Below are 25,135 nucleotides of genomic sequence, written 5' to 3'. Positions count from 1 at the left end.
GGACCCAAGGAAGAGTTGAACTCAGGGGGATTTATATCATCTTAACAGAGGGCAATAAATTATGAAGAAGTGACTAGACAAAAAAAGTTAAGTTTAAGCTTATAGGGGTGGTAAGTTGTGGGAAGGCAAATAAGATTCAGGAGGGAGACTCATAGAAGGCAAATATATCCTGGGGCGCTAATGATGAGGGTTATTTCATAAGGTCTGTGTGTGCAGACACGGTTCAGAGCTGACTCCATTGCCAGTGCCAAGGAACCTGCTTTCTTTACAGCAGGGAAACACCTGCCTTGATTTTAGGCAGGTGGGGGAAGGCAGAGAGCTTTTCCTGTGTTTGCTTTTTCTTAATTGTGTTCGTTCAAATAATCACTAGACCAAAGTAGCATATTATGGGCTAGCATATTCTAATCCCTTTTAACGGTCTACATAGCTAAAATCTTTCAGACTATTTAACATATTTGATTAATCTGTTTTTTTAATGAAATTATTTAACAATCTCCACCTATCTTCCCGTTCTAATTTGAGCCAAGTGCTTTCCATGCCTTTTGTCTTTCATTCTCCACATCTGTCAGCTTATGATCTCTTTCCTTCCTCAGGCAGTTCTTGCGATTGTCAGGTTCATCCTCAAGCCATACCAGTACAGATCAATAGGGAGAAACTTTCTGAGTCATTAATAGTTTATTCTGCCCTAATTCATGAGTAACAGTTTGACTTGTTATAAAATTTAGGTTCAAAATAATTTTTCCTGGCAATTTTGAAGACTCGCTCTTCTTTTTGTTGCTGTATTTATTTCCTCGGTTTTTTGGTTTTTGTGTTGGCAACACAAAGTACTCTACCACTTGAGCCACACACCTTTCACTTTTGGTTTGTTTTTCAAACAGGGTCTTCGTGTCTCTGCCGTCTATGTAGCTGGAATTACAGATGTGAATCACTCCATCCAGCCTTCTCCTCTGTTTTGGGCTTCAATATTATGAAGAAAAGGTGTGCTAACAAGCTCATGTTTATTTTTGTATGTATTCTTTTGATTCTCCCTTCAAGCTTTATTATTTGAATTTTTAAATTTCAGCAGAATATATCTGAGTATTTTCTATCTGAAAATTCCATGCCACTGTTACTGAGATACCACACAGAGATTTTTCCTTTGAGATGAGGTCTCAAAAACTTTCTTTTGCTTGGGATGGCCTGAACTCATAGTCATCCCTATCTCATCCTCCTGAACAGTTTGGAATGATAGGTGCATGTCACTACATCCAGCTATTGATTGAGATGGGAGTGCCACACATTCCCTGGCCAGGTTGGCCTCAAACCACAATGCTCCCAATCTCAGCCTCCCAAGTAGCTATGCATCACTGCTGACCAGCTTGGTATTTCTCCTTTAACAAATATTTGGCTATCCTTGTTTGATTGGTAATCACTTTTAATAAAAGGATACTGGTAGTTGGCAGTGATTTTTTGCAGCTTGGAAGAATAGTTTACCCCTAAGACCCATCTTGGAAGGGGGAACTAATTCCACATTTTCTGTGTGTCAGTGGGTCAGAGACCAGCTTCTCTTTAGGATATTGGCTGGTTCAGCATATACTCTCATTAACTATCAAAGCGAAGAGGACTTGGCCTTGGAGGATGAAATTAAGTTGTGTACAGTAGACCAGTGGTATTCAGGTTTCTGCATTCCTGGATTCGACCAATCACAGATGAAAAATAGCAATTTTAAAAACTGCCCCTGTAGTAAACATGTACAGACTTTCATTCTTGTCATTACTCCCTAAACAATATGGTATAACAACTATTTATAGAGTGTTTACATTATATCAAATATTAAGAAATGATTACAGTGTACAGGAAAATGTGGGCAGGTTATATGCAAATACTATGCCATTTTATAGGAGGGACTTGAGCATCTGTGACTTCAGGATCTACAGGACTCCAGTATCTCTTTCACTCCTAGACAGAGCTGCCCAAAGACGCATGGAAGATACAGAGCTCTCGGGCTTTGACTGTCCTAACCACCCCAGGAGGCCTCCCCATGAAGATGCTCTACTGAGCCCTTTCCTTTGACTCTGACAGGGAGCAAATGCTGTGCTAGATGCTCCTGGGATCTGGGCATTGAGGAGGAGGCACTGAGTCAGGGATTTCACAGTGTCTTCTAATTCCTTAGTACTCCACGTGCAATCTCAGTCCCCCACAAACCTATGGAACCTGGTTATCTACAATTTAATAATGTCCCCTGTAATTTGGAAGTGCATCAAAGTCTGAGAAGCTCTGTTCCCCATTCATCCTTGTTCCTGCTCCATCAATGTCTGCCCTTCATCCTTGCTGTTTCCAGGGCTGGGACTTCTGGGGCAATGCCAGAAAGAGATGCCCCACACCTTTTATCTTCTCCCTTGCCTGTTCCTAGATGTCCTCTAATAGGATCTACTTTTCCTTTGTAAATATAAATATAGCTGGCATATGAAGTAATATACTAAACCCCATGTGTCTATAACCTAGCTTAGAAATAAAAGTCTACAAATGTAATACTCATGAACACCCACCACCCCCAATTTTTTCATCATTTATTCCAAATGCACCATGACATCCCCACAACCACAACTGCACCACTTGGTGGGACATCTTCATGGGTAAGCACAGACCAGAATGACCAGCTGCTGTGGGGACTGAGGCAGTATGAGTTGGACTGGTCTGTGAGGGAAAAGATCTGAAATCTGAACTCACCCACTTGGATGGGCTGGTACAAACTAGAAAGATTCAATCAGGGAGCCAAGATGTCATAGGCAATAGTTATAATGACTGAATGCTGGGATGGTGTTCGAGTAGAGGAAACAGCATTTGGTCTTTAGTGAAACTGCCTTGTAAGCCAGGAGGATGACCTCAGGCCAGACCACTTACAAGAGCAAAGATGCAGATTCCTATAGACTGGAGCTTCTGAAATTCCTACTACTGACACTCAGAATTGGTCCTGGACTAACTTGATCAAGAGTAAGAGGCCTTACCTGGGGAAGAGAGGTAGCAAGGAAAGAAGGGAGGGGAGTTAAAAGCTAGGAACCAGTGCAAGTCAATACCATCATTTGATCTTTTTGCTGTTGTTGCTGGTATTTTGAAATAGGATCTGGCTTTGTTGCCCAGGCTGGCCTTGAATTTGCAATCTTTCTGCCTCAGCCTTCCTACTGCTAAAACTACAAGAATGTGCCACCATGCCCTGCTCTAGAGAAGACTTGCTTTCCATCTATTGAAAGTGTTCTCCTTTTCTAATAAACTTTGCTATTATTTTCATCATAACAACAACAGCAAAAAAGAGACTGAATGTGGCTCAGTGGTAGAGTGGTTACCTAGAATAAGAGCCTTGGTTTGATCCCCAGCACTGGGAGGTGGGGAAGAGGGAGGCTGACTGATATTTCTCAGCATTTGTGAACAATCCAATATACCTGAAATCCAAGCTAACGTATAAAGCTCAGTCTTCCCCTACCACTACACCCAGCCCTACACACTTACACCATTCAACAAAACTCTGCTCCACATGAGGAAGATTTCATTATACCTGAGAGCTCTTTTTGAGTCCCTTCTGTAGGCCAGGCACTGTGCTACAAAGGGAGACTTCAGAAGACAGTGAAATAGGCAGAGGCTTTCAACATTCTAGTCAACAGGGGCATCAGAAAGCAAACAGATAGCTTCCATCAGTGAGGAGTAGGTTGCACTGGAGGAGTTCTTGGATTGCATGGCTCCATGGAAGGTGGCTCACCCATATGGAGTGGAGCCATCAGGAGGAGTGAGGCAAAGCAGGAGGAAGACTCAGAGGGGAGACCCCGTAGATGTGTGCAGGGAAACACACGTTCTTTGCTCTTCTGCTGCACACCCATGGCAGGTGTGTGGTTGTCAGAGATGGTGAGCTTCAGAGCTATGAGGCTCAAATCCCACCTCTGCCCCGTACCATTTGTGTGACCCTAAGTTTACTACTTAACCTCTGTAAGCTTCAGTTTTCTCCTTGGATCATTCGTGGGATCCAGAATAAAAAAGCATTAGAAATACCTTTATTATTAAAAAGGCCACACGTCGAAAAGGATTGGGATAAAGACAATAGTGGACAATTCAAGAAGGTATGTGCCACACTTGTTACTAAAATCGCCTCATATTTATTGCTCCTTTTACCATTAGTAAATTACAAGCCTCATTAGATATATAGAGTGAGAATTAAAATTGATTAGACTTGACAGAAGTGATCAAACTATTTTTCTTTATGTTCTGTGATTCCTCCAAAAGTAGTTGTTTTATTTTATTGTCCATGTATAGATATATTTAGCATGACATGCAGTATTGGCCTCCTCTAGCAGGTTCTATAGATATTCACAGTCCCCTTACATAATGAATTAGGGCCAATTATTAATCAGTCAGACTAGAGGCGAATAGGTCAGGAGACAGACCATCTCCACAGTCTCCTCAGAAGTAGGACATTAGGGTGGGTTTTGTCTCTTCAGTTATGCAGGTATTTCTCCATTGCAAATGAAAATATCTGATTTTCGGAATTCCCAAGATTCAATCAATAGGATGAAGAAAATAATCTGGGGACATTATATGGGAGAGACTGATGAGTGTTTGACTTCCTTGATGTGCTTCTTATTCCCTTCCCTTAGTCCACATTGAAGATAGGCAGCATCTCTCCACCAGTTGATAAAACACTAACTGCTGAGGATAGCTAGAGCTAGCCTCCTGCCTCGTCAAGACACGGCTGGAATGTATGCCAGGAATTCCATCGTGCTGCCAGGCATCCGCCATAGCAGCTTCTCCATGGTGAAGGTCAGTGTTTAACAGTGATGGTTTTGATTTCTGTGAAGAAGTCGTGAGAGTCCTTGGCTCCTTCTCTTCCTACTCCAGAGCTCTTCATCCCCCCGAAAGGCAGGTTCAGCTCCCTGATGAGCCAGCAGTTGGTCCAGACCAAGCCTGACTGCAGTTTCTTAGCCACCCTGTGGACGCGCGCCACGTCGCTTGACCACACTGTTGCTGCCAGCCCATATGTAACATTGTTGGCCCTTTTAATCACTTCCTCTTCACTATCAAAGGGGACAACACACGTCACCGGACCAAATATCTCTTCCTTCATGCAGCAGGACTCATCCTTAATGTCTGTTATCACCGTGGGAAGCATGAAGTAGCCTGCCTGATTCCTGGGAGGAAGGTCCAATGTATCCACTCCCTCACCACACAGAATTTGGGCCCCTTCAGCCCGAGCTTTCTTGACATAACTTCTGACCTGGACAGGTAAAAACCATAATTAACTACTCTTGTGTTTGGCTTCATACAAATCAGCAGAAAAATCAATATTTTCTAATCACTGAAAAGTCATATAAGGTCACTGCTAAGAAATCTAGGGTTATCTTATCATGCAGCTGCTAAGCCTGGGGGCAAAGGTGTTCCAACCATTTCATGGCAATCACCCCTCATGCATAGGGCAGGGAAGTAATTTACTTAATGTTTAGGGGCCAGGCACTCAGATAATTGCTTTTCATACACTCTCACTTAATTCCTTCAAAACTCTATCAGCTATTTTTATCTATTATTATCCCCTATTCGCTGATGAAAATACATAGAGTTCATATAGCTAATAAACAGCAAAGTTAAATTCACACTCCTGGGTATAATATTGTAGTTACATGCACAAAAGAATATTTTCGCTCTATCGTGGGGGAGGGTGCAGAGGAGTGTTATGTCCGTTATAAAAAATGAGAAGTAAATGATGTGTAGGATTTAGCTAAAGGCCAGGATGCCCTTCAGTAGCTGAGCTTCTAGAACAAATAATTTCTAATTTCTAGTCTCGTTACTGATTATGCTCTGAAAATATATGTAGGTAATAGAGTACAGCAAATTACAATGGAAAAATCAGTTATGTAATAAGTTAGACTCAGAGATAATGACAAATGTCCTTTCTTTAAAGGAGGCTGGATATTTGTTTTTGTGCTTGTTTTTTCTTTCAGAGTCCATGCTGAGTCATGCTGGCAAAAGAGATAGCCAGGACCTGTGCACTTTGGACCCAATTCCAGGTAGTGTAAGCCAAGCATCAAAAAGAATTCAAGGAAAATATGTACCTTAAACTGGAACGAAGAATATGGTGTTAATTCAACTATTCTCCCAAATAATATTATGCACCTACTGTGTTCCAGGTACTTTTCTTGGGTGTAAGGACAGAAGCAATGACTAGATCTGACCATAGAGTTATGTTCTAGTCGAGGAAAGATGGTTAGTAAAGGAAGTACTAAAGTTTTCATGTCAGATGGTGATAAGAACCATGGAAAAATTAAAGTGCCAAAAAAGTAAGGGAAGTTCTAGGGATGCAGATTTCTATAGGATGGGCTAGAAAGACCTCATTTAGAAGTTTGATGTAAGAAGGGAGGGTGGAGAGAGCCAAGCAAATATCTAAAGGGTTCATATACTATTCTTGGCCCACTCCATTCTTTTAGCTGACCTTCATTCTCCTGGTGGTATTTCCAAGCTGAGTTCCCAAGTTCATTTACTCCATGTGGTTACTTGCTGCTTTAACCTGAGTTCTATTTGCATATTCATGTCTCGAATTTTTAGACTCTTTATCCAGGGTCTATTTCCCACAACTGATATTTTTTCAAAATTAACTATAATATTTCAAAGCCTGATGTGTACTGTGCTTAAACTGAGCTTCTCTTCAAATAAGAATGTTCTGTAATTTTCATGGCAGAGACTGACTTACTTTCTCCAAATGTGCTTTACTGATTAGAGCACCCATGCTGGCTGATGGATCAGAAGGAATGCCGACTTTCCATTTTCTGGTAGCTTCTACAAACCGCTTTAAAAACTCACTGTAGATGCTCCTCTGGACAAAGATCCTGCTGGTGCAGAGGCAGATTTCACCCTGCCAAGAATGAGGACAATGTCAAGACTAGGGGAACATTGTTCTTCATAGGTCAATCTCTGCGCAGTTTTGATCACCTGCCATGTATCAGGCAGTGGTGTAGACAATGTCATCTACTGAGACCAAGTCCCCGCCATGTGGAACACACAGTCTCATAAGAAGACAGACAAAAACACAAGTAAACACACAATACATAATACAACTTCAGGCAGTGATCAATGCAGTAAGAGAAAACTAGGCAAGGGATGGAAATAGAGACTGATAGGGTGGGAACAGTGATTTTAGTAAAGGAAGTTGGGAGCTACTTGCAAGGAGGGGCTATTTGAATGGACTCTTGATTCATATGAAGACAATGGATGGACAAGACTTGGAGGAGGATATTTTCAGCAGTATGGAGGATTTGCTTCAAAGCTAAGCTTGGTGTGTGTGAGGAAAAGTGAGAAGGCTGGGGATGGGAGTGGAGGAAGGAACAGATGAGTGGCAGGAGATGAGGTCAGGAAGTGAGTAAGTCAACATAGTCTCACAGGCTCATAAGAAGCTTAACTTTTATTCTTGGTACCATGCAAAGAAAATGGAAGGTTTTAAGCAGCAAAGTAATATGACTATATTTCCATTTTTAAATGATTGTCCTGGCAGCTGTGTAGAAAACAGAATGGAAGGAAATGAGAGTGGGAACAGAGTGGTGAGTTAAGAGAATATTACAGAAGGTCAGGTAAGGAGAGGTTACCTGAGGTGTTTGTGCTCAGGGAGGTACCACTGAAAATGGAGAGAAGTGATAGGAAACTACTGAGTTCAAGATTCTTCCAGTGACACGGGACCCCCAAAAGTGTAGGAGACTGGCATAGATCCACTGCAGAAGAACAGGTTTCAGTGTATTTGTTAAAGATAGAAGCTACAGAACCTATTGATGGATCACACATGGGATATGAGGAAGAGAGAGGGAAGAACAAGCCCAAGTCCTAGGTTTGGGACCTGAGCCACACAGCAGATAGCAGTGCTGTTCCCTACAAATGCATGAGCTTAGGAGAGGAGCCATATTCCAGAGGAGTGGGAAGGGAGGAAATCAAGAATTCTGCTGTGGACTTGTGAAATTCAGGTGCCTGATAGAGAAATACCTGCAGAGAAGCTGAGTGTTCATGGAGGAAGTCCTAACAGGTTTCTAAGTGAAAATAATCCTAACTGCTATTTGAGTACAACATGTAATGGCTTACAAACCACATTCTGGACTTTTCAAACTACAATTCATGTATGACAAGTACATAATTGCATAATTAACTATTTTTATTACATTTATTGCATTTATATTTGGCCCTCACAATAATCCTAGGGATCAGAGTGTTCCTGATTATCTTGGAATTTGTACACAAAGGTCATTGTCCAAATTAAACAGTTAATGTTCTGAAATAATACATTCTTTCTGCATATCTAGCTTGGGAAATGACTAAATGCTTGATGGGTTCATTTGCACAAGTGTCCTGAGCCCTAAATGGGGATGGAGGGCATGATAAAGACCCTTGAGGGTTTTACCAAGTTTCCCATTACTCAGTGATAGGGAAGCATAGGTAGTACTGAGGTCCCTGGGAGAACATTGGAGGAAATGAGCAAAGGACAAATATCACTTATGGAGTCTCTATCATGACAGGTACTGTGTTGGAAGCTTTCTCTATAACTCTGTGGTATGCTAGCATTCTCAGATTAGAGTTGGGAATACAGTTATGAATTAGTACATGTCCAGGGGCACACAAAGATACTTCTCCCCAGTTATGTTTACTTAAGGAAGAAATATACCTTATGTGGAGCTTATCACCCAGATAAGTAAAGAAATGGAGCTGCTTTACTTATTTTGGCTGAAATCCATTTGTTGCTTTATATTGATTGTGATCTTTATCCTATTGATACTTTAAAGCATCCCCAAGAGGAACGTTCATGAGTCAATCTCTCTGCAGTTTTGATCACCTACCATGTATCAGGTACTGGTGTAGACAATGTTATCTACTGAAACCAAGACCCCACCATGTGGAGCACACGGTCTCATAAGAAGACAGACAAAAACACAAGTAAACACACAATACATGATACAACTTCAGGCAGTGATCAAGAGAAAACTAGGTAAGGGATGGAAATAGAGACTGATGGGGTGGGGACAGTGACTTTAGTAAAGGAAGTCATGGGAAGTACTTATCTCCACACTCAATGTGAATTTATCTTAATACAGAGAGTTCATCTCAAGTTTGCTTATCTCAATACTCACCCCACAGTTTGTCCCTCTCTTGCTGTCTTGAAGCCATCAAAACACTTGGTTGAATTGTTCATTTGCTTATCCTAACGATTAAGTCAGTTGTAATCAAAACATTCTATTTTCTATTGATTCAAACATCCTCTACTGTTCTAGCCATCTTCTCTAAGAATTACAGTAAGAGACATAATTACATCTATGTCTATCATAAAAATAATAATTTAAAGTAACAATTTTCACTCTACATTCACAAAATCCTGTTAGAAGGCATTACTGTTGTTCAAGTGATTTTACAAGTATGGAAATATAGATTCAAAAGGTAATGTGACATCGATGTTATTTGGGTTAGGAAAATGTAGCTCTCTCTCTTTCTACTCCTCTTCCTTTCTATGGAAGTTCTAATTCTTTGACATAAGTCTTTATCTTCTACTAAAATTAAAATGTCCCTTGGAGCCAGGTTATTCCAGAGGCACCTGCACACCCATGTTTATGCGGCACTATTCACAATAGCCAAGTTATGGAAACAGCCAAGATGCCCCACTACTGATGAATGGATCAAGAAAATGTGGTATCTATACACAATGGAATTTTATGCAGCCATGAAGAAGAACAAAATGTTATCATTCGCTGGTAAATGGATGGAATTGGAGAACATCATTCTGAGTGAGGTTAGCCTGGCCCAAAAGACCAAAAATCGTATGTTCTCCCTCCTATGTGGACATTAGATCAAGGGCAAACACAACAAGGGGATTGGACTTTGATCACATGATAAAAGCGAGAGCACACAAGGGAGGGGTGAGGATAAGTAAGACACCTAAAAAATTAGCTAGCATTTGTTGCCCTCAACGCAGAGAAACTAAAGCAGACACCTTAAAAGCAACTGAGGCCAATAGGAAAAGGGGAACAGGTACTAGAGAAAAGGTTAGATCAAAAAGAATTAACCTAGAAGGTAACACCCACGCACAGGAAATCAATGTGAGTCAATGCCCTGTATAGCTATCCTTATCTCGACCAGCAAAAACCCCTGTTCCTTCCTATTATGGCTTATACTCTCTCTACAACAAAATTAGAAATAAGGGCAAAATAGTTTCTGCTGGGTATTGAGGGGGTAGGGGGGAGAGGGAGGGGGCGGAGTGGGTGGTAAGGGAGGGGGTGGGGGCAGGAGGGAGAAATGACCCAAGCCTTGTATGCACATATGAATAATAAAATTTAAAAAAAGAGAAAAAAAATGTCCCTTGGAGCAAACCATTCAGTGTTTGTGCTCACTGACATCAATGCTAAATTGCTGCAGAAAGACAGGCACTGTTCCCATGTTCCGGAAGCTGCTGTCTGATTGATCTGGTCTAGTGTTCTTAACCCTCTGGGATGCTTCCACCTGGAAGAATCTGACAAAAACTACAGAGCCTATAAGAATATCTGTGATGTAATTTCTGGAGATGAAAAAATGTTCTGAAGTTCTCATGACTCCAAGCTGAGAAAGCTGCTCTGAGATGTTACAGGTAATGGTGTCAGTGCACTGGGGAGTCTCTTGGGGAAAAGAATAAGGTCTACTGGGAACAGCATAAGGGCAACAATATGACAACTGTGTGAATAAAGAAAAAGAAATGCTTAGAGCAGCAAAATCAATTGTTCTGCCCATGACTGGACCCTGATAAAAGTTGTGTAACTGAAGAAGAGAGACTTGATGAACAGAAGCTATGACTCTTTCAGGCCACTGATGGATGGTGAATAACACACTGTACTGATCCTCCTTTCACGAAAATGACAGTATTGAACTACTCACTTCTGGGCTTTGCACTGTAATGAAATAAATCTCAGTTGGCATGGTTATGGGGTTTGACCATACCTGATTAGCAAAGCTGGATCTGATGGTTGTTGGAATACATTCCTCTAGGTTGGCATCCTCAAAGATGATGGCAGGATTCTTGCCTCCCAGCTCCAGGGATAGCTTTTTGCAGTGGGGGGCACTCAGCTGTGTGATCCGTTCAGCTGTGGGCTGGCTCCCAGTAAAGGAGATCAAGGGCACCTCTGGGTGGGACACCAGGGCCTCACCTACCCTGGGTCCTGTTCCAAACACAACATTGACCACCCCTGGTGGGACACCTGGATAAGAAATAGTATCTGTGTAATTCTCCCATCTGTTGAGGACTTCAGGTTACATGGAGACTCTTAGGAGTCTTGAATGAGGGGCGCTTTAGTGGGGGAAGCACTAGATTAGGTGGGTTTTATAACACCTGAAGCTTTTATAGCTGCCTCCAGGTTAATAGTAAAGCAAGGACTGTAGAGTCACCTCTGCTTATAGAGTTTGTCTGGGTGCTTTGGCTTGGTGAGGTGCAGCATAGAATGTATTCTGAGTAATTCATTCCATAATACAGACTAAGTCTTAGGGGCTGAGGATGCAGAGACAGCAAGTGAGAGCACCTGGGTCATGGATTGGGGCAAAGAAGAGTCTGGAAGGACAGCAATTAATGGAAAGAAAACAAGGTCACATTTCCCACCATTCCTGGTTGGGACCCTGCATGTCCATCAAACATGGAGCATCTGTGGGGGCAAATGGGGAGTAAGGAGAGGAGGCAGGGATAGGAGACTTTTGAAATCCTGAAGGCAATAATGAATTGAATCACTTCTAATGTTTATGATGGCATTTTAACAGAGGGTGAGAGAAAACACTGAACCATATACTTCTCACCACAAGAAAATGAGCTTGTTTCAGCAGGCTGATTGCCTCACACACTCTGGATTAACATTTTCATTACATTTCCTTGGACTTTGATGTTAATATGTTAAGAGACGTCTGCTGGCCATGATTTCTTGGTACAGTTTTGCCATTTGATACAGACATTAATGAAATTGTTATAGTGACATCTTCCCTCTAACCCTTAAGAGATTCTGGTTATAAGAGAAGGAAAGCACTTTAATTAGCAGACAGAAATTCAGAAAAATTCAGGGTAGGTGGATAAAAAATAAGTTAGGGACAATGAACAGACAAGAACACAGCATCTCAAATGCTAGGACTTGGCAGAGAGGCATAAAGAAGAATTTTAAGTTTAACTGGAAGAGGAAAAGGGAAAAAACTAATGGAAAAGGGCAAAAACTAAATAAATAAATAAATAAAAAGACAGTGTACACTCCAGGAATGAGAGCAACCACTGGGGGGCCCAACCCCCTCCCCCCCCCCCGCCCAGTGAATACTCTAGAATTCTCAGAGGTATTTTCTGTGTATGATTTTATTTTCAAGGAAGGTCATCTATCAAGTTTGCATGAATACCTGGGACTAGAGCAACCAGCTCTTTAAACACACTGAATGTAGTAGCAGTGTGTTTTCATTTTTTCCCCTTACACTCTTAAAAGTTTCTTTTGCATTGCTGAAAAGTAGAATGTTGTACATGTGATTTACATGTTCAATCCAGGTGGAGAAACCAAGGACTTCAGAGAGGTGCAATTTAAGCAGCATTACACTTGATGCTTGTCAGGAAAATTTAGCAAAGACAGCCCAGGGAAGAAAGAGGAGAAGGGCTGCCTTGGTCTAATAGGCCCATTAGTTCATAAGAAATGAAATCAATGCTGTACAAATGGATGGAAATGGAAAACTCTCACACAGAGAGTTTCCAGATTCTGGGGAGAGTGGTTAGAAAGGAAGACTCAGCATAGATCAAAACCTGTTTGATTTTAGGAGAAAGTGCTCAAGGCAACAAGGCTCCTTGCCTCATCCATGTGTCCCTTCCCTACATAGGATCAAAGTGGAGTGAAAATCCGTACTACAGTTTGGATCTGGAATGTCCTCCTACAGCCCATGTGTTGAAGGCTTAGTCCTCAAGCCATTGTGCTACTAAGAGGTGGTGGAACCGTTAAGAGGTAGGGCCTAGGGGAGGAAGTTAGGTCATTGGGGCTGTGACTTAGAGGGAAAATTGGGACTGTGAACCCTCTTCTTCCCTGGTCTTTGCTTCCTTTCCTGCCATGAAGTGGTCAGCTTCCTCTGCCACATGTACTTCCTCACTATAGGTCCAAAACCAATGAGGCCAACTGACTACACACTGAAACCTCCAAATTTGTATGCCAAAATTATCTTTTCCTCTTTTTTAGACTGATTTACCTCAGGTAACATAAAGCTGACTGACACAGCCCCAATTCTGTCCCACTCTATGAACCTCTCTCTAAGAAATATCTTGCACTCTTGTATACACCAGAGACTCAGTTTTGCAAATAATGGATTAAAATATGGTCACCTATGTAAGGATGGGCTGACAGATTCTGGGACACAGAAGAGGTGGGCAATTGTGTACTATATCCACAAGGCGTAGGGTATCCATAGATGTCATCCCAAAGACCTAGGTTGGGAGGCCTCACTTCTCTGTGGGATACCAGGGTTACAAATCCCAGTGCCCTTCCCTAAACAGGCTCATTTTCAGCCTATCCTCTAAAGAACTGGTCGAACTTCACTTAAAGCTAATGTGTGTGCTTTTGCTTCAAGAACAAATGTATCCGGATTTGCATACTCTTGGATAAGGGAGAGCCCAGCAGAATTTTCTTTGTCAACAGCAGAAGTTAACACAGCCAGAAGGATGATAAGTCTATCCTTATCACCCAGTCATGATTCCCACCCTGGCTGTGGGAGCATGAGCTGGAGGACCTAACAGTAGAGACCTCCCAGGTTACCTGCTGGGCTTTCTACCTGTCACCATCTGAGGCAGGGTCAGGCTGCACCTGTGCAGAGTTAAACCCCCAAACCAATCCAGGAATAGACTCTGAATCTGACCATTAAACTATAACAGAAAGAGGACAGGGAACTAATGTCAGACCCTCGTTATACTGGCAAGGGGCCAAATTCTATCAGCTTCCAAGTAGTGGTCCCAGATGAATGGGAAACAGAGTGTATACTGAAATCTCTTGAAAATGGCTGTGTCCACTGGGTCTTCTGTAAGTGTACAAACTATAGGAATACCTAGCAGTATTTTTCCATCAAGATTAACTGTGGCTCAAATCTAAGATTTAAATTGACTGTCGAAGATACTATCTCGAGTCTTTGACTTGATCAGGGCTATAATCCCTTTGTGCATTTCTGCACTACCAGCTCCTCCTCTGTGGGTAGCACTATTCTGCAGCAGCACTGTTTGGTGTTGAATAGAGGAAGCACTCTGAGAAACACCTTCTGGGGATGAAGGTGATTTCTCAGAAAAGGATCAGAGAGACAAAGCCCAAAGAGGTCACCGGAATGGATTTTACTGCTGAGTTCCACTTCTGTGAAATAGAACTATGCTCCAGCTCTATGCTTCCTCCCCACCCCACCATACACATCCCCAAACCCCAGCACCCAGTTACCTGCTTTATCCAAGAATTTGCACAACATCCATGCAGTCACTGATGTTAGCTCGCTGGGCTTGGCTATTACAGTATTCCCAGCAGCAATGGCTGGAGCTATCTTCCAAGTCAGCAAGTAGAGTGGCAAATTCCAAGGGCTGATCAGACCCGCTAAAGGATGAGAACAAAAGCATCCACATGATGACTTGCCCCCAGAGGCAGACTGGCCCTGGGGTTACTAAGGCAGAACTCCTTCAAGCTGCAGGGAATTTGATTTACTCTTTTTTTGGTGGCACTGGGATTTGAACTCAGGGCCTCACACTTGCTAGGCAGGTGTTCTTACTCCTTGAGCCACTCCACCAGCCTTGATTTACTATTAACCTCCCCCCCAACTTTGTTTATTTATAGACAACTTTTGGGAAATCATTTGAAAATATGTTACAAGTGATTTACCTTTTGAAACAAAATAAAATCAATACCATGTACCCATTCCTTGATGAGTCGTGATTATCACTGTAAACCACTGGCAACATAAGCTGCAAGTAGGCTGTCACCAGGCCATCGCTAAGCTCCAGAATGAAATGTATCTTGAGATTTATAGACTGATCTTTTCTTTAAAAAAATTCTCCCTCCTCAATTTTTAAGTTCTTCAGCTCCTGTTTCATTTATAGTTTCTCCACCTCTGTTTCTAACCTACTGTGGATCGAGAAATAAAAATCCAAGCTTTATAGAATTATTTGTAAAATAGGAACATGCCCCCATCAGTAAAGCCAATGCCTAGCCTGTGAAATCTGCCTTGGTTATTTACAAGATTTTAATATAAAAATTCTCTCTAGATTGTCACCTGACCAATAGGTTTGCAGGATAAGGAACTTATTAAGCATCTAGACTGAGTCTCCACGAGACATTTGAAATTGTCCATGTTGTCAGCCACAGCACACACAAATCTAAAATGTTCTTTATAAATAAAGAAGCTGACTCACTTTATTTTACACTCTGCCCTCAAATGCGTACTATGAATGTAAATATATATATTTAAACTTCCCATAGAAAATTTTGTTCTTTAAAGGATAACAGGATTTTTTCTTTTGCAGCAAAATACTTTAGCATATTTCTTATGAGGAGGATGAGGGTTTCTATGATGGCTTGGAAATAAGACTTCTGGAGGGTTCAAAGAATAAAAGCAGTGAAATGCCTGATTTTCTTTCCTTTTATATTCATAAACTGTGGCTAGTTAGCTTTTCTTCTCAGGGGAACAGTGACATCTAGTGGATATTTTTAGCCATAGCATCTGCTAGTTATATGTTCTTGAAAGGACAAGAGGCAAAGGAATGAATGAGAAGTAGATAGTTGTCAGTCAAGGCGGGTCTACCATGTATCTGGCACTATTCAAAGTGTCCTACACTTATTAATTTATTTAATTCACATATGTTATTAAAACATATGTAAAGATAAAATTAAACTATTATCCCAGAATTGCTTTTCTTTTTGGTGGTATTGGGGGTTGAACTCAGAGTCTTGTGCTTGTTAAGCAGCTGCTTTACCATTTAAGCCACATCCCTGGCCCATTTTTGTTTCAATTATTTTGGGGATAGGGTTTTGCATTTTTGCCTGGACCAAGATCCTCTTATTTAGCTTCCCACATAGCTGGGATAACAGGCACAGAACACAGTGCCCAGCTATTGACTGAGATGAGTCTCTTAAACTTTTTGCCCAGGCTGGCCTCAAACCTCCATTCTCCCTATCTCCACTTCCAGAATAGCTAGGATTACAGGCTTGCGGCACCATGTCTGGCATTATCCAGCTTTTAAGAGAAGATACTGAAGCACACAGATGTTAAGTGACTTCTCTGTGCAATTCTAGAGTTTAAACCACTGCTTTCTCAGGTTTTTTTTCTTTTCTTTTCTTTCCTTTTTGGTGGTACTGAATATATATTATATATTAATATATCTATATATAAATCCTGGTGTGGGAATTTTCTCTTAGCATCATTCTTTTCCCTATGATTTTCCAAGATACTGTTCCAGGAATAAGTAGGAAATTTGACACAAAGACAACAAATTACAAAAAAATTCTTGAGGCCAATGAATTTTCAGCAAAAAGTAGGAAAATGGGCCTTTTTCCTTTTTCTTAGTCTTTCCTTGAGACCAGTGTCCAGAATTGTCTGAGCCTCTCTGCGTGATCCCGATGCAGGCTTTCCCTGGCAGCACCTACCAATTCCCACGGGTGTCCGCACCGTGTAATGCAGACACCCCAGGTGGTCCATTTGTGTGCACTCAGTTGTGTGGTGCAGGATGCAGGAAGCAAAGAACCGGAAGTTCTGTACAGCCCGAGGGATGTCCATAGTTCTTGCCAGCATTAGGGTTTTCCCTGTGGGAAGGAAATGACATAAAGCACTGCCAGGTTGTTTCATGTGGAGTTAGTAGAGACCCTATGACAATCAGCAGTCACTGTGCTCCTATCCACACTCACAGTGGACTAGCCTCAGTTCCTTCCAGCCCTGAGGAACTATTCCTTGACCTCACAGAGCTGACTATGGTTGGATAAAACCAAGAAATAATTAAGTGTGAAGTAACTGGGTTAAAGTTGAGTCAGTTCATTTTTGCTTTGTGGACTGAACATTTCACAGCTTTCATGGTGAATTTGCCAGGTGCTAAAACTTCATCCACATAAGCTCTATTGTGTCACTAGGCTTTGTAAGTACCATGAAGGGGTTGAAATAATGAGTGTTGAGACAGCTGTATTAGTTTATCACCTATGAACATGTGAAGTGCATTAAATGTCCTCCCAACACATGGCAGAGTCATCAGAAGGGCTGGCAGGATCCAGCCACAGCATTCTGTGTGCCACTCAGTCACTCACCCCAGGCCCATGCCTGTCCTGGCTCCAGGATGGAATGGAAGGTGAAGCATGACTTACCTGAGTTACTCCTGAGTGCCCTTAAGTGGTGCAGGGAGACTCAACCAGGAATAGAGCAGAGGAAACCCTTTCTTTTCAAGGGCTTGCACTCAGGGTGCTTTCCCTGGCAACACCAGGAAAACTTGAAGTTGGTTTATAATGTGCATATAATTTTTTAAACACTTGGCTTTTCCTAACAGGTATTAGTGCAAAGCTTTACAAATATTTTCTCCCATTACTCTGACCTCTGGGAAGGAGTGAAAAAAACTGGGAGCTTGTGTTGGAAGTAGACTAGTGACTGCTACATCAGAGACTTTCTAAATAACCTGACTATAACTACTCTTCGGATTGTTTTTACTTTGGAACTCTCTGTGCGGAACAAGTGGAAGATTACATGATTGGGCCTCAGTGCCTCACTTCTCTCTATACCCATGCCCTTCACCATGAATCTTTGCAGTTCCTTCTTCCAAACAACAGAATGCATTTTCTGGTCCATTGATTTTGGATTCAGCCACTGACTTTGCTTTGAATGCGGCAGGAGCCAGCCAGCTGCACCGTTGGCCTTCTAAACCCTTGGTTGGTTTTGCCTCCACCTTTGCCATTGTGTGATGATCCAGGAGGGATTATGGGTAATGACAGGTGTCCTGAGTCCCATCTGCTGTGGATGAGGCAAGAGAAGATCTGCCAAACCAGAACGACAGCTTACCAATATCTGCGTAAAGTGACACCTCTAGTGATAGACATCTGCACTCAAACCCTGGTTTCGCTGGAGAGTATGGAAGATGGACAAAGTCTTCCACAGACACTCTCACCTTGGTCTTTTGATTCTGCCTGGGCCAACTCCTCCAGAGACTGCTCCAGCAAGTCAGCCAGCCGGTTCAGGACCTGAGCACGCTCCTCGGGGCTCCAGGATGACCAGATGGGAAAGGCCTCTCTGGCAGCCTCCACCGCAGCCTCGATCTTTGGGTAGCAAACAGAGGATAGGGTCACCATAGAGCTGTGCTCCTGAGGGGCTTAGACCCAGAGTGCAGGGACCTCCAAGCCTGATTATTTTTTTCTGCCTAATTTCAGTTCTTCAACCTGTCCCTGAGCTACACACAAAGTAGATGCCACGGGTGTTTCTGCCACAAGCAAACAGGGACTCCACAAAAACAAATTAAAACACTCTACCTCAACCAAAGTGTCTAGAATGTGGCAATCGAGTAATTAGAAAGAAGCAATCTGAGTTTTAACAAATGTGCAGTTTCGATCCTTTTCCAAAGAGTAGACCTTTCGGAACACTGTGTGGGAGAGGAAATGCGATCCAGATGTAGAGCTCTTAATCAAAAGCTCTTAATCCACATCTAACATTCTATAGTCCAAAATGTTGTGTGAAGTTGCATCCTTGGGCTGTTATTAGTGCTTGGAATGATGATTCCCATTAGTCATTTGTTGTCTAAATTTTATATCTAAGGAAGTATGGCTAAGTACTTTATATATAAATTATTTAACTGAACCCCTTTAAAATTCTGTACACTGAGGGTTTTTTTGCCTTTTTCACAGGTGAAGAAACTGAGGCACAGACAGACTAAGTAACTTGCCAGCTAATAAGTGACAGAATCACAATTCATACCCAGAACTTTGTGGCTCCAAAGACCACAAGCTGAGCTATGGCATGACCAGCATCCCTGCCCCCTGCTTGACAAAAGAGGCCTCTGTTGGAGAGGAGGAGATCTGGGGAAGAACAGAAAGTCTGAGGATCTAGTTTTGTAATGACAGCCAAAGGAAACAACATTTGAGAGGCCCAGGCAGCCCCAACGCTTGGCCAGAATGAGATGCAGTTGAAATGAATCAAGTGCTTTTCTGCCTTTCTCCTCTTGGCAATGTCTAAGCAGTGCCTTTTCCAGAGATAGTAATTGTACAACCTATGTCTCAACCCCTCTCCTCTCTCCTGCTCATGATGAATAAAATCTCTTCCATATCTGAGCCCTGGCTCAGCTTCACAATCCTACCCCTTTCTTCTGTCATGTGACCTGACTATCCACCCTCCTGAGTCTAGACCAGTCCCTCTCAGAAAACTTCACCTACAATTCTCCTTTGTTTCTTCCAAGAACAAGAAAGTCATTTTCAGCTGAGAATTAAGATTAAGATCCTCATCTTCATTAGAAATTTCTGGAAAGATGACAGCTTTACCTCTTAAGCTGAATCTCATGTGAACCTATAAATAGAATGAGGGAAGAGAGGAGGGCTTGGAAGGAGGGTTCATTGAGATGATAGTCAACATAAGTCGATCTACTAATATTCCCCAAATTGTCTTATGTCACGTGTCTTATGTCCATGTAACAGAGACTATGTATTAGTCTACTATTACAAAAACGTTACTGTGAGCTAATGCTTAAAAAAGCATTTTACTATCTGCCAAGAAATAGGCTGCACATTAATCCATCCAATACTCAGAACAACACTATGAAGTAGGTATCATTAGTATCCTAGTATTATTAATGATGTATTATTAAATGGGGATTCTGAGGCATGAAGAGGTGAAACTCGAAGTCAACGTCATAGACATCACAGGGTGGAGCTGGGCTTTGAAGCTGGGCAGTCTGACTCCAATCTGTGCCTATGGCTACAGCACTACAATGCAAACAAGCTGCAAAAAACGTGTGTGCACCTCACCTACTGACTTGAGTATCGAAGACAAAAGTGTTAGCACACTGTCCTCTGAATACAGATGAAAATAGACTGTAATTTCTAGCTTGTTACATTTCACTCCTTGGGACAATCCCAGGAAAACGGCCTGGTAAATGAGAAGCACATAACTAAAGTTATATAATGGAAGCCACTCATTTTCTGTGAGTGACTATTCTGGAAATTTGCATGTAGCTCATGTGGTCACCATTTTTCAAGACAAATAAATGGGATTTCTGGGATCTAATAGAGTATTTGTGAGTTGGATTTCTGGAAAATAAAAATATACTCGTTACTGTAATAGAAGGTGATGTTTTACATTTCATTCTATTTTCTGAAAAGGTCTGAGCCATTAGCTGCAGAAAATATTCCACCTGAATTTGGCATATTTGTCATTTTTAACTTCACTTTGGAAAACACTGTGAGAAAAGGAGCAGTAAAAAAACAAAACTAGATTTCTCACATCCATCTTGGGTCATTTTGAAGCAAACAAAATTGCAAGTTATAGTTTAACAACAAACCAGTCAATATTTGCAAACATTAATCCACAAGTCTAAAGGTTTTTTTAATGCAAAACAGGCTTGAAATTTTAAAATGGAGAATAGTTGAGTTCTTAAAAAAAAAAAACTTTGCACATAATGCAAATTTATATATGAAAGCTACAGCTATGTTTTAGATAATCTAGTTACTTATCCCTTAAAAAGAATAAATGATCACCTATTAAGAGATGAGCATACATATGTCAGACACATTTTATCACCCCAGATATATTTATATCCTCAGTGCAATAACTGATAGCTAATCAAAAATGTCTCAAATATGAAATTCCCCCAAGTAAAATCGATTCATCACTAACAAAAGAAAAAAATAAAGGGAGGAAAAAAAGGAAGGAAGGGAGGGAGGAGGGAGGGTAATAGAGGTGCAGAGAAGGGAGGGAAGAAAAGAAAAGAAAGAAAATCATTATTTCCTCACTTTTATAGGAGAAAGGGAGGAAGGAGGGAAGAAAATGTAACGGTGTGTGCCATTATTCACTTTCAGTTAAAAAATGTTAAATCTAACTCCAAAAATATATGAGAATTTGATTTTGAGTTTCATCATTCAAATGATTGATCTCATTATACTAGGTCTTTTGAAGTCATGAGGAATTATTACAAGACAATCTGAAATAAAGCCCCAAGGGTTTTGTTGTTGTCCTCCTTGTTTTGGTGAACTGACACATTTTTTTTCTTTTTAGAAATCCATGGCTATAGTGGTAAATCCAGATGAAACTTGTAAAGAAAGAATGCACTTAGTAATAATTGAAGTTCTTAAAATAACACTTTGTACTATATACCTATTAGGGAATATCTAAGAGTTACAAAAATCTACACATAGAGCTGTGTGTGGTTAGCTAGAAAAATGACTTGCTTCTGAATATAGCAACCTAAGATCTGTTTTGTGTTCCATACATGTTCATTTACAAGATAAACCTTCTTACAGCCTTCCTTCTGGCAATGTTCAACAATTCTGCTCCCTCCTCCAATCCCCTTTGCCTTTAGAAAATTAAGTTATCCATAATTTGCCAACGTACTAAAGGCACATAAGTCTTCGCTAAGCAAGTATACTCACCTCTTTTTTTCCACTATCAGGCACTTTGCAGTACACCTCCCCTGTTGATGGGTCGTAAGAATCTAGGTAGGAATCACAAGGTAAAAATTTTCCACCTATGAAGTTTTCCAGCATCAAAAGTCCCTTTGTTCCAGCCATGGTAAGGAAAAATGCTGTCTTTCCCTCTACAATTCTTCACTGGGTTTGTCCTCACATCTTTGCCCCTACTCCTGAGTGAGTCTCCTCTTTCCCAGCCCCTAAATCTTTATCTGCCAATCAGTGTGAGTGGGAGGAGACCTGACACTCAAAAATCATTCCAGCCTCCAAACTCAGGACAAAGAGAGCTCTCTGATGTTTCCAGACTCCCAGGACATTATGAAAAATGGATTATAATGTGTTAAATTAATATCAACTTATGTGTCCATAACCCTTTCAAATCATCAAAGGCACTTGTATGTATGGTTTTATTGGATTCACACAGTAAACAGTTCACTGTTTAAACATTAAGTGCAAAACATGAAGGCAGTCTTTTTCATGAATTCACTTACTCCACACAATAACCCTGTATGAAGTTAATATTATTACCTCCCCTTTTATACAATAAACTGAGCCCCAGCAAGGTTAGACAATGTACCCAAGGTCACATAGTTAAAACAAGTCATAGTCCTTTAGCCTTCAACTCATATACTTTTTCCTCAAATGAGTACCACCTTCACCCTGCAGAAAAGTGACTGAAGACAGACTCCTTCTGTCATTTCTTAAGTTCTTTTTCACCTTGTCTGTCTTCTCTGAAATCTGTCTCCTCATCCCAAAAGTGGGGCTATAACAGCATCTCACATCTTCCCAGAAATGCCATGGAAATGAATATGCAAGCCAAAAAAGTGTGTGTCATACTTAGCAAACTAGGGATTCCTGTCCAGTTCTACAGGCTGATAAGAGAAATGAACAATCCAACAGAAAAGATAAGCAAAGGGTATAATAAAAGCAGTTCAATTGGTTAATGAATACACCAATGAATGCTCAGCCTCATTGTGAATCAAAAAATGTGAAATACGGAGTGGTTCCTTGTTAACCAATCAGACCAGAGAGCATTTCTGAAAATGAATATCCACTTTATGTGAGATGGAAGAAGCACATGTGCTCCCATTCCATCAATTACAGGGTTCACAGAACACTTTTTGGGCAATTTGCCAGCGTCAACATGTTAGTGTGCCTACTTTTGGTCTAGCAATTTTCCTTCAAGGACTATCTCCTACAGAATTACTTCTTCATGGACAAGTAGGTGAGTTGCAAGACATCATTTTGTATGATAATTAAAAAGATGAAAAACTAAATATCTACCAATTGGTGAATTAATTGTTATATCCAAAATAAGTATCACTATTTCCACACTAGAAGGATGCATTGTTGCCAGACACAATGGTGCACATCTATAATCCCAGTTACTTTGGGAGGCTGAGCTCAGGAGTTTAAGGCTAACCTGTACATCATAGCAAGACCCTTATCTCAAAAAAAAAAAAAAAAAGACAGGAAAGAGAAAAGAATGTGTTGGTAAGTGAGAAAAGGAAACTAGAGAATAGTATGTATGGTAAAATCCCTTTTGAGGGAGCAGTTAAAGTTTTCTTCCCCTTTTTCTCTACATATTTTTAAATTGCTTGATTTATGATGAGCCTACATTAACATGCTACTTTTCCATTATAATTTAGCTGAATAATGGATATAAATATTCCTAGGTCGTCAGTCAGAATGGGATATTGGCTGGCTGTGCACCTCCTCAGGCCCTGTCTCCTTCCATCTCCATCTCTCTGTAGATAATCTACAAAATTCTTGTCAATCACTGATGCAAAGCAACATGCAATCTGTCCCCTGTGCAACTAAGCTGCCGGCCTCTCTGGATACTAAAATTACCTATGACTCTGCTGCATGAAGGACCAACTTCCTGTTCCTTTCTCGCTTGCAGTTCAAAACCTCCACAGAAGCTTTGGAAATATTATTTATTTTAGCTAACATACTTACATTCTTGGGAAGCTCTCCATACCCAAAAGAAACAGGAAAGCAGTCTAAAGATGAAAATGTTTCCTCAGCTTAAAATTATTTTGGGGATTATTTCCCCTTTTTTTTTAAAATTAGGATGTAATTAGGGGGACTCATCGTGACAATTCCAAATAGGTTTACATTGGACATTGGCTAGATTGCCCCCTATCTCTTCCCCTTGACCCCTCCCTTATTTTGTTTCTTGAGATAGGGTGTTGCTGTGTAGACTAGGCTGGCTTGGAACATGTGACACTCCTTTTAAGCTAACAATCAGCTTAAAATTTTTTAACATTTCATTTTCCAGGTTACTTGTGTGTGTTTTTTTTAATCTCATATTAATGATTATTGCTCATTTTGCTGTGCTTTTGTTATTGGTCATATAAACATACATGAACAAATAAATATAACAAGAGCATACAATTAGGGTACAATTTGGTAACACAGGAACTGGGGCAGGTTTTTTGAAGTTGAATGTAGGGAGATGTTTGCATAGATGTTGGAGGGCAGGAAGCCCCACAAGGGCTGCTGAGATCTCCCAGACGTTATCAGCTGTGAAACTCAGCCTCCATTCTTTAGATAGGGAGAAAGAAATAAGAGATGGCTTTGGGAACCAGAAGCTTGAAGGAACACACCTGGACCCTACCTCAGTCTGTGCTGGGCTCCTGGTGGCCTGAGTGTGGCTGCAGCTGGAGGCCAAGAGCAGCTCCAGGCTGGAGCAGGAATGTCCCCTGTGGCTTGAGGGACACCAACAGGGACTGGAGCCAGAAGATGGTCTGTTCCCTCACTTTCTCCATCAGGCTTTTTCCTAGGGCCTCCCTCTGGCAGAAAGCCATCTGGAAATGAGAGTGAGAAATACAGTTCACAGGCCCCAGCCTGGCACCCCAGTGCCAAGGAGCCAGGAGTGGGCTTGGAGCTGAGGCAGTGAGTGGATGGACAGCCAACCAGTGAGGATTTTGCAGCCTATTTCTTGGATCTTCCATTCCCAGCTCCTGATGCTCTTTTGGCCTCTTCAGAACCTCTCAGAAGGTTCTTCCAAGTACTTCATGCTCAAAGAGTGCATCCCTCTCCCTTTTTTCAAGCCACTAAATTAAAATTTATCTCATCCAAGCTATAAGGAAAAAACGTATGATATACGACTGGAGCATCTCCAGTGAATGTTGACTGATTAATGGGAATGTTAATTTTATATAGTTCTTAATGAGCCAAAAGATTCCAATTAGAGGTTTATTTCAGGGACTTTCTGCAGAAAAGAACTTTCCCAGAACAGCACGGATGAGTTTCTGGCCATGTTACAACAGAAGAGGGTTAGAAAGGGGACACAATGCTTCTAAACAGCACTTTGTGCTTGTCAGAACTTCCCACCCAGGAATAGGCCGGGTCACTGGGCAGGCGTGGGCACTAATCACAGTGACATCTCCTTGTCTTTTGCTATTGAAGTTAACCCTTACCTGCTTTTTTCATAATGTACTGGTCTTCACCTCATGTGCCCCTCTATCTTGTCAGCCCTTTTCTGACCAAAGTGAAATTGTTTAGCCCATCCTACAGGT

General features: G+C 41.3%; 1 protein-coding gene across 1 annotated transcript; it reads right to left on the bottom strand.

The window, feature by feature from the left end:
- Positions 1–4,101: 4,101 nt before the first annotated feature.
- On the bottom strand, positions 4,102–21,792 carry Aldh8a1 (aldehyde dehydrogenase 8 family member A1). The gene is made up of 7 exons (XM_020160988.2): positions 21,576–21,792; positions 18,113–18,260; positions 16,617–16,772; positions 14,424–14,573; positions 10,951–11,207; positions 6,707–6,868; positions 4,102–5,239 (listed from the first exon to the last, which is right to left on the bottom strand). The coding sequence occupies exons 1-7, from the start codon at positions 21,711–21,713 to the stop codon at positions 4,787–4,789; spliced, it is 1,464 nt and encodes a 487-aa protein (XP_020016577.2). The 5' UTR covers positions 21,714–21,792; the 3' UTR covers positions 4,102–4,786.
- Positions 21,793–25,135: the final 3,343 nt, after the last annotated feature.

Source organism: Castor canadensis, chromosome 1, assembly GCF_047511655.1.
Source record: "Castor canadensis chromosome 1, mCasCan1.hap1v2, whole genome shotgun sequence".
NCBI classification, from domain to species: domain Eukaryota; kingdom Metazoa; phylum Chordata; class Mammalia; order Rodentia; family Castoridae; genus Castor; species Castor canadensis.
Note: the sequence above shows the minus strand (reverse complement) of the source record. Positions and strands in the feature narration are given on the sequence as shown.

What these genes read in the sequence shown, in the direction of transcription:
- Aldh8a1 (XM_020160988.2), bottom strand. Translation starts at nt 21,713, where the DNA reads ATGGCTGGAACAAAGGGACTTTTGATGCTGGAAAACTTCATAGGTGGA. An exon ending in CAAATTCTTGGATAAAGCAG is followed by an intron (nt 11,208 to 14,423) that starts GTAACTGGGTGC and finishes TTTCTTATCCAG; the next exon opens with GTGTCCCACCAGGGGTGGTC. An exon ending in GATCCAGCTTTGCTAATCAG is followed by an intron (nt 6,869 to 10,950) that starts GTATGGTCAAAC and finishes CATTCTTGGCAG; the next exon opens with GGTGAAATCTGCCTCTGCAC.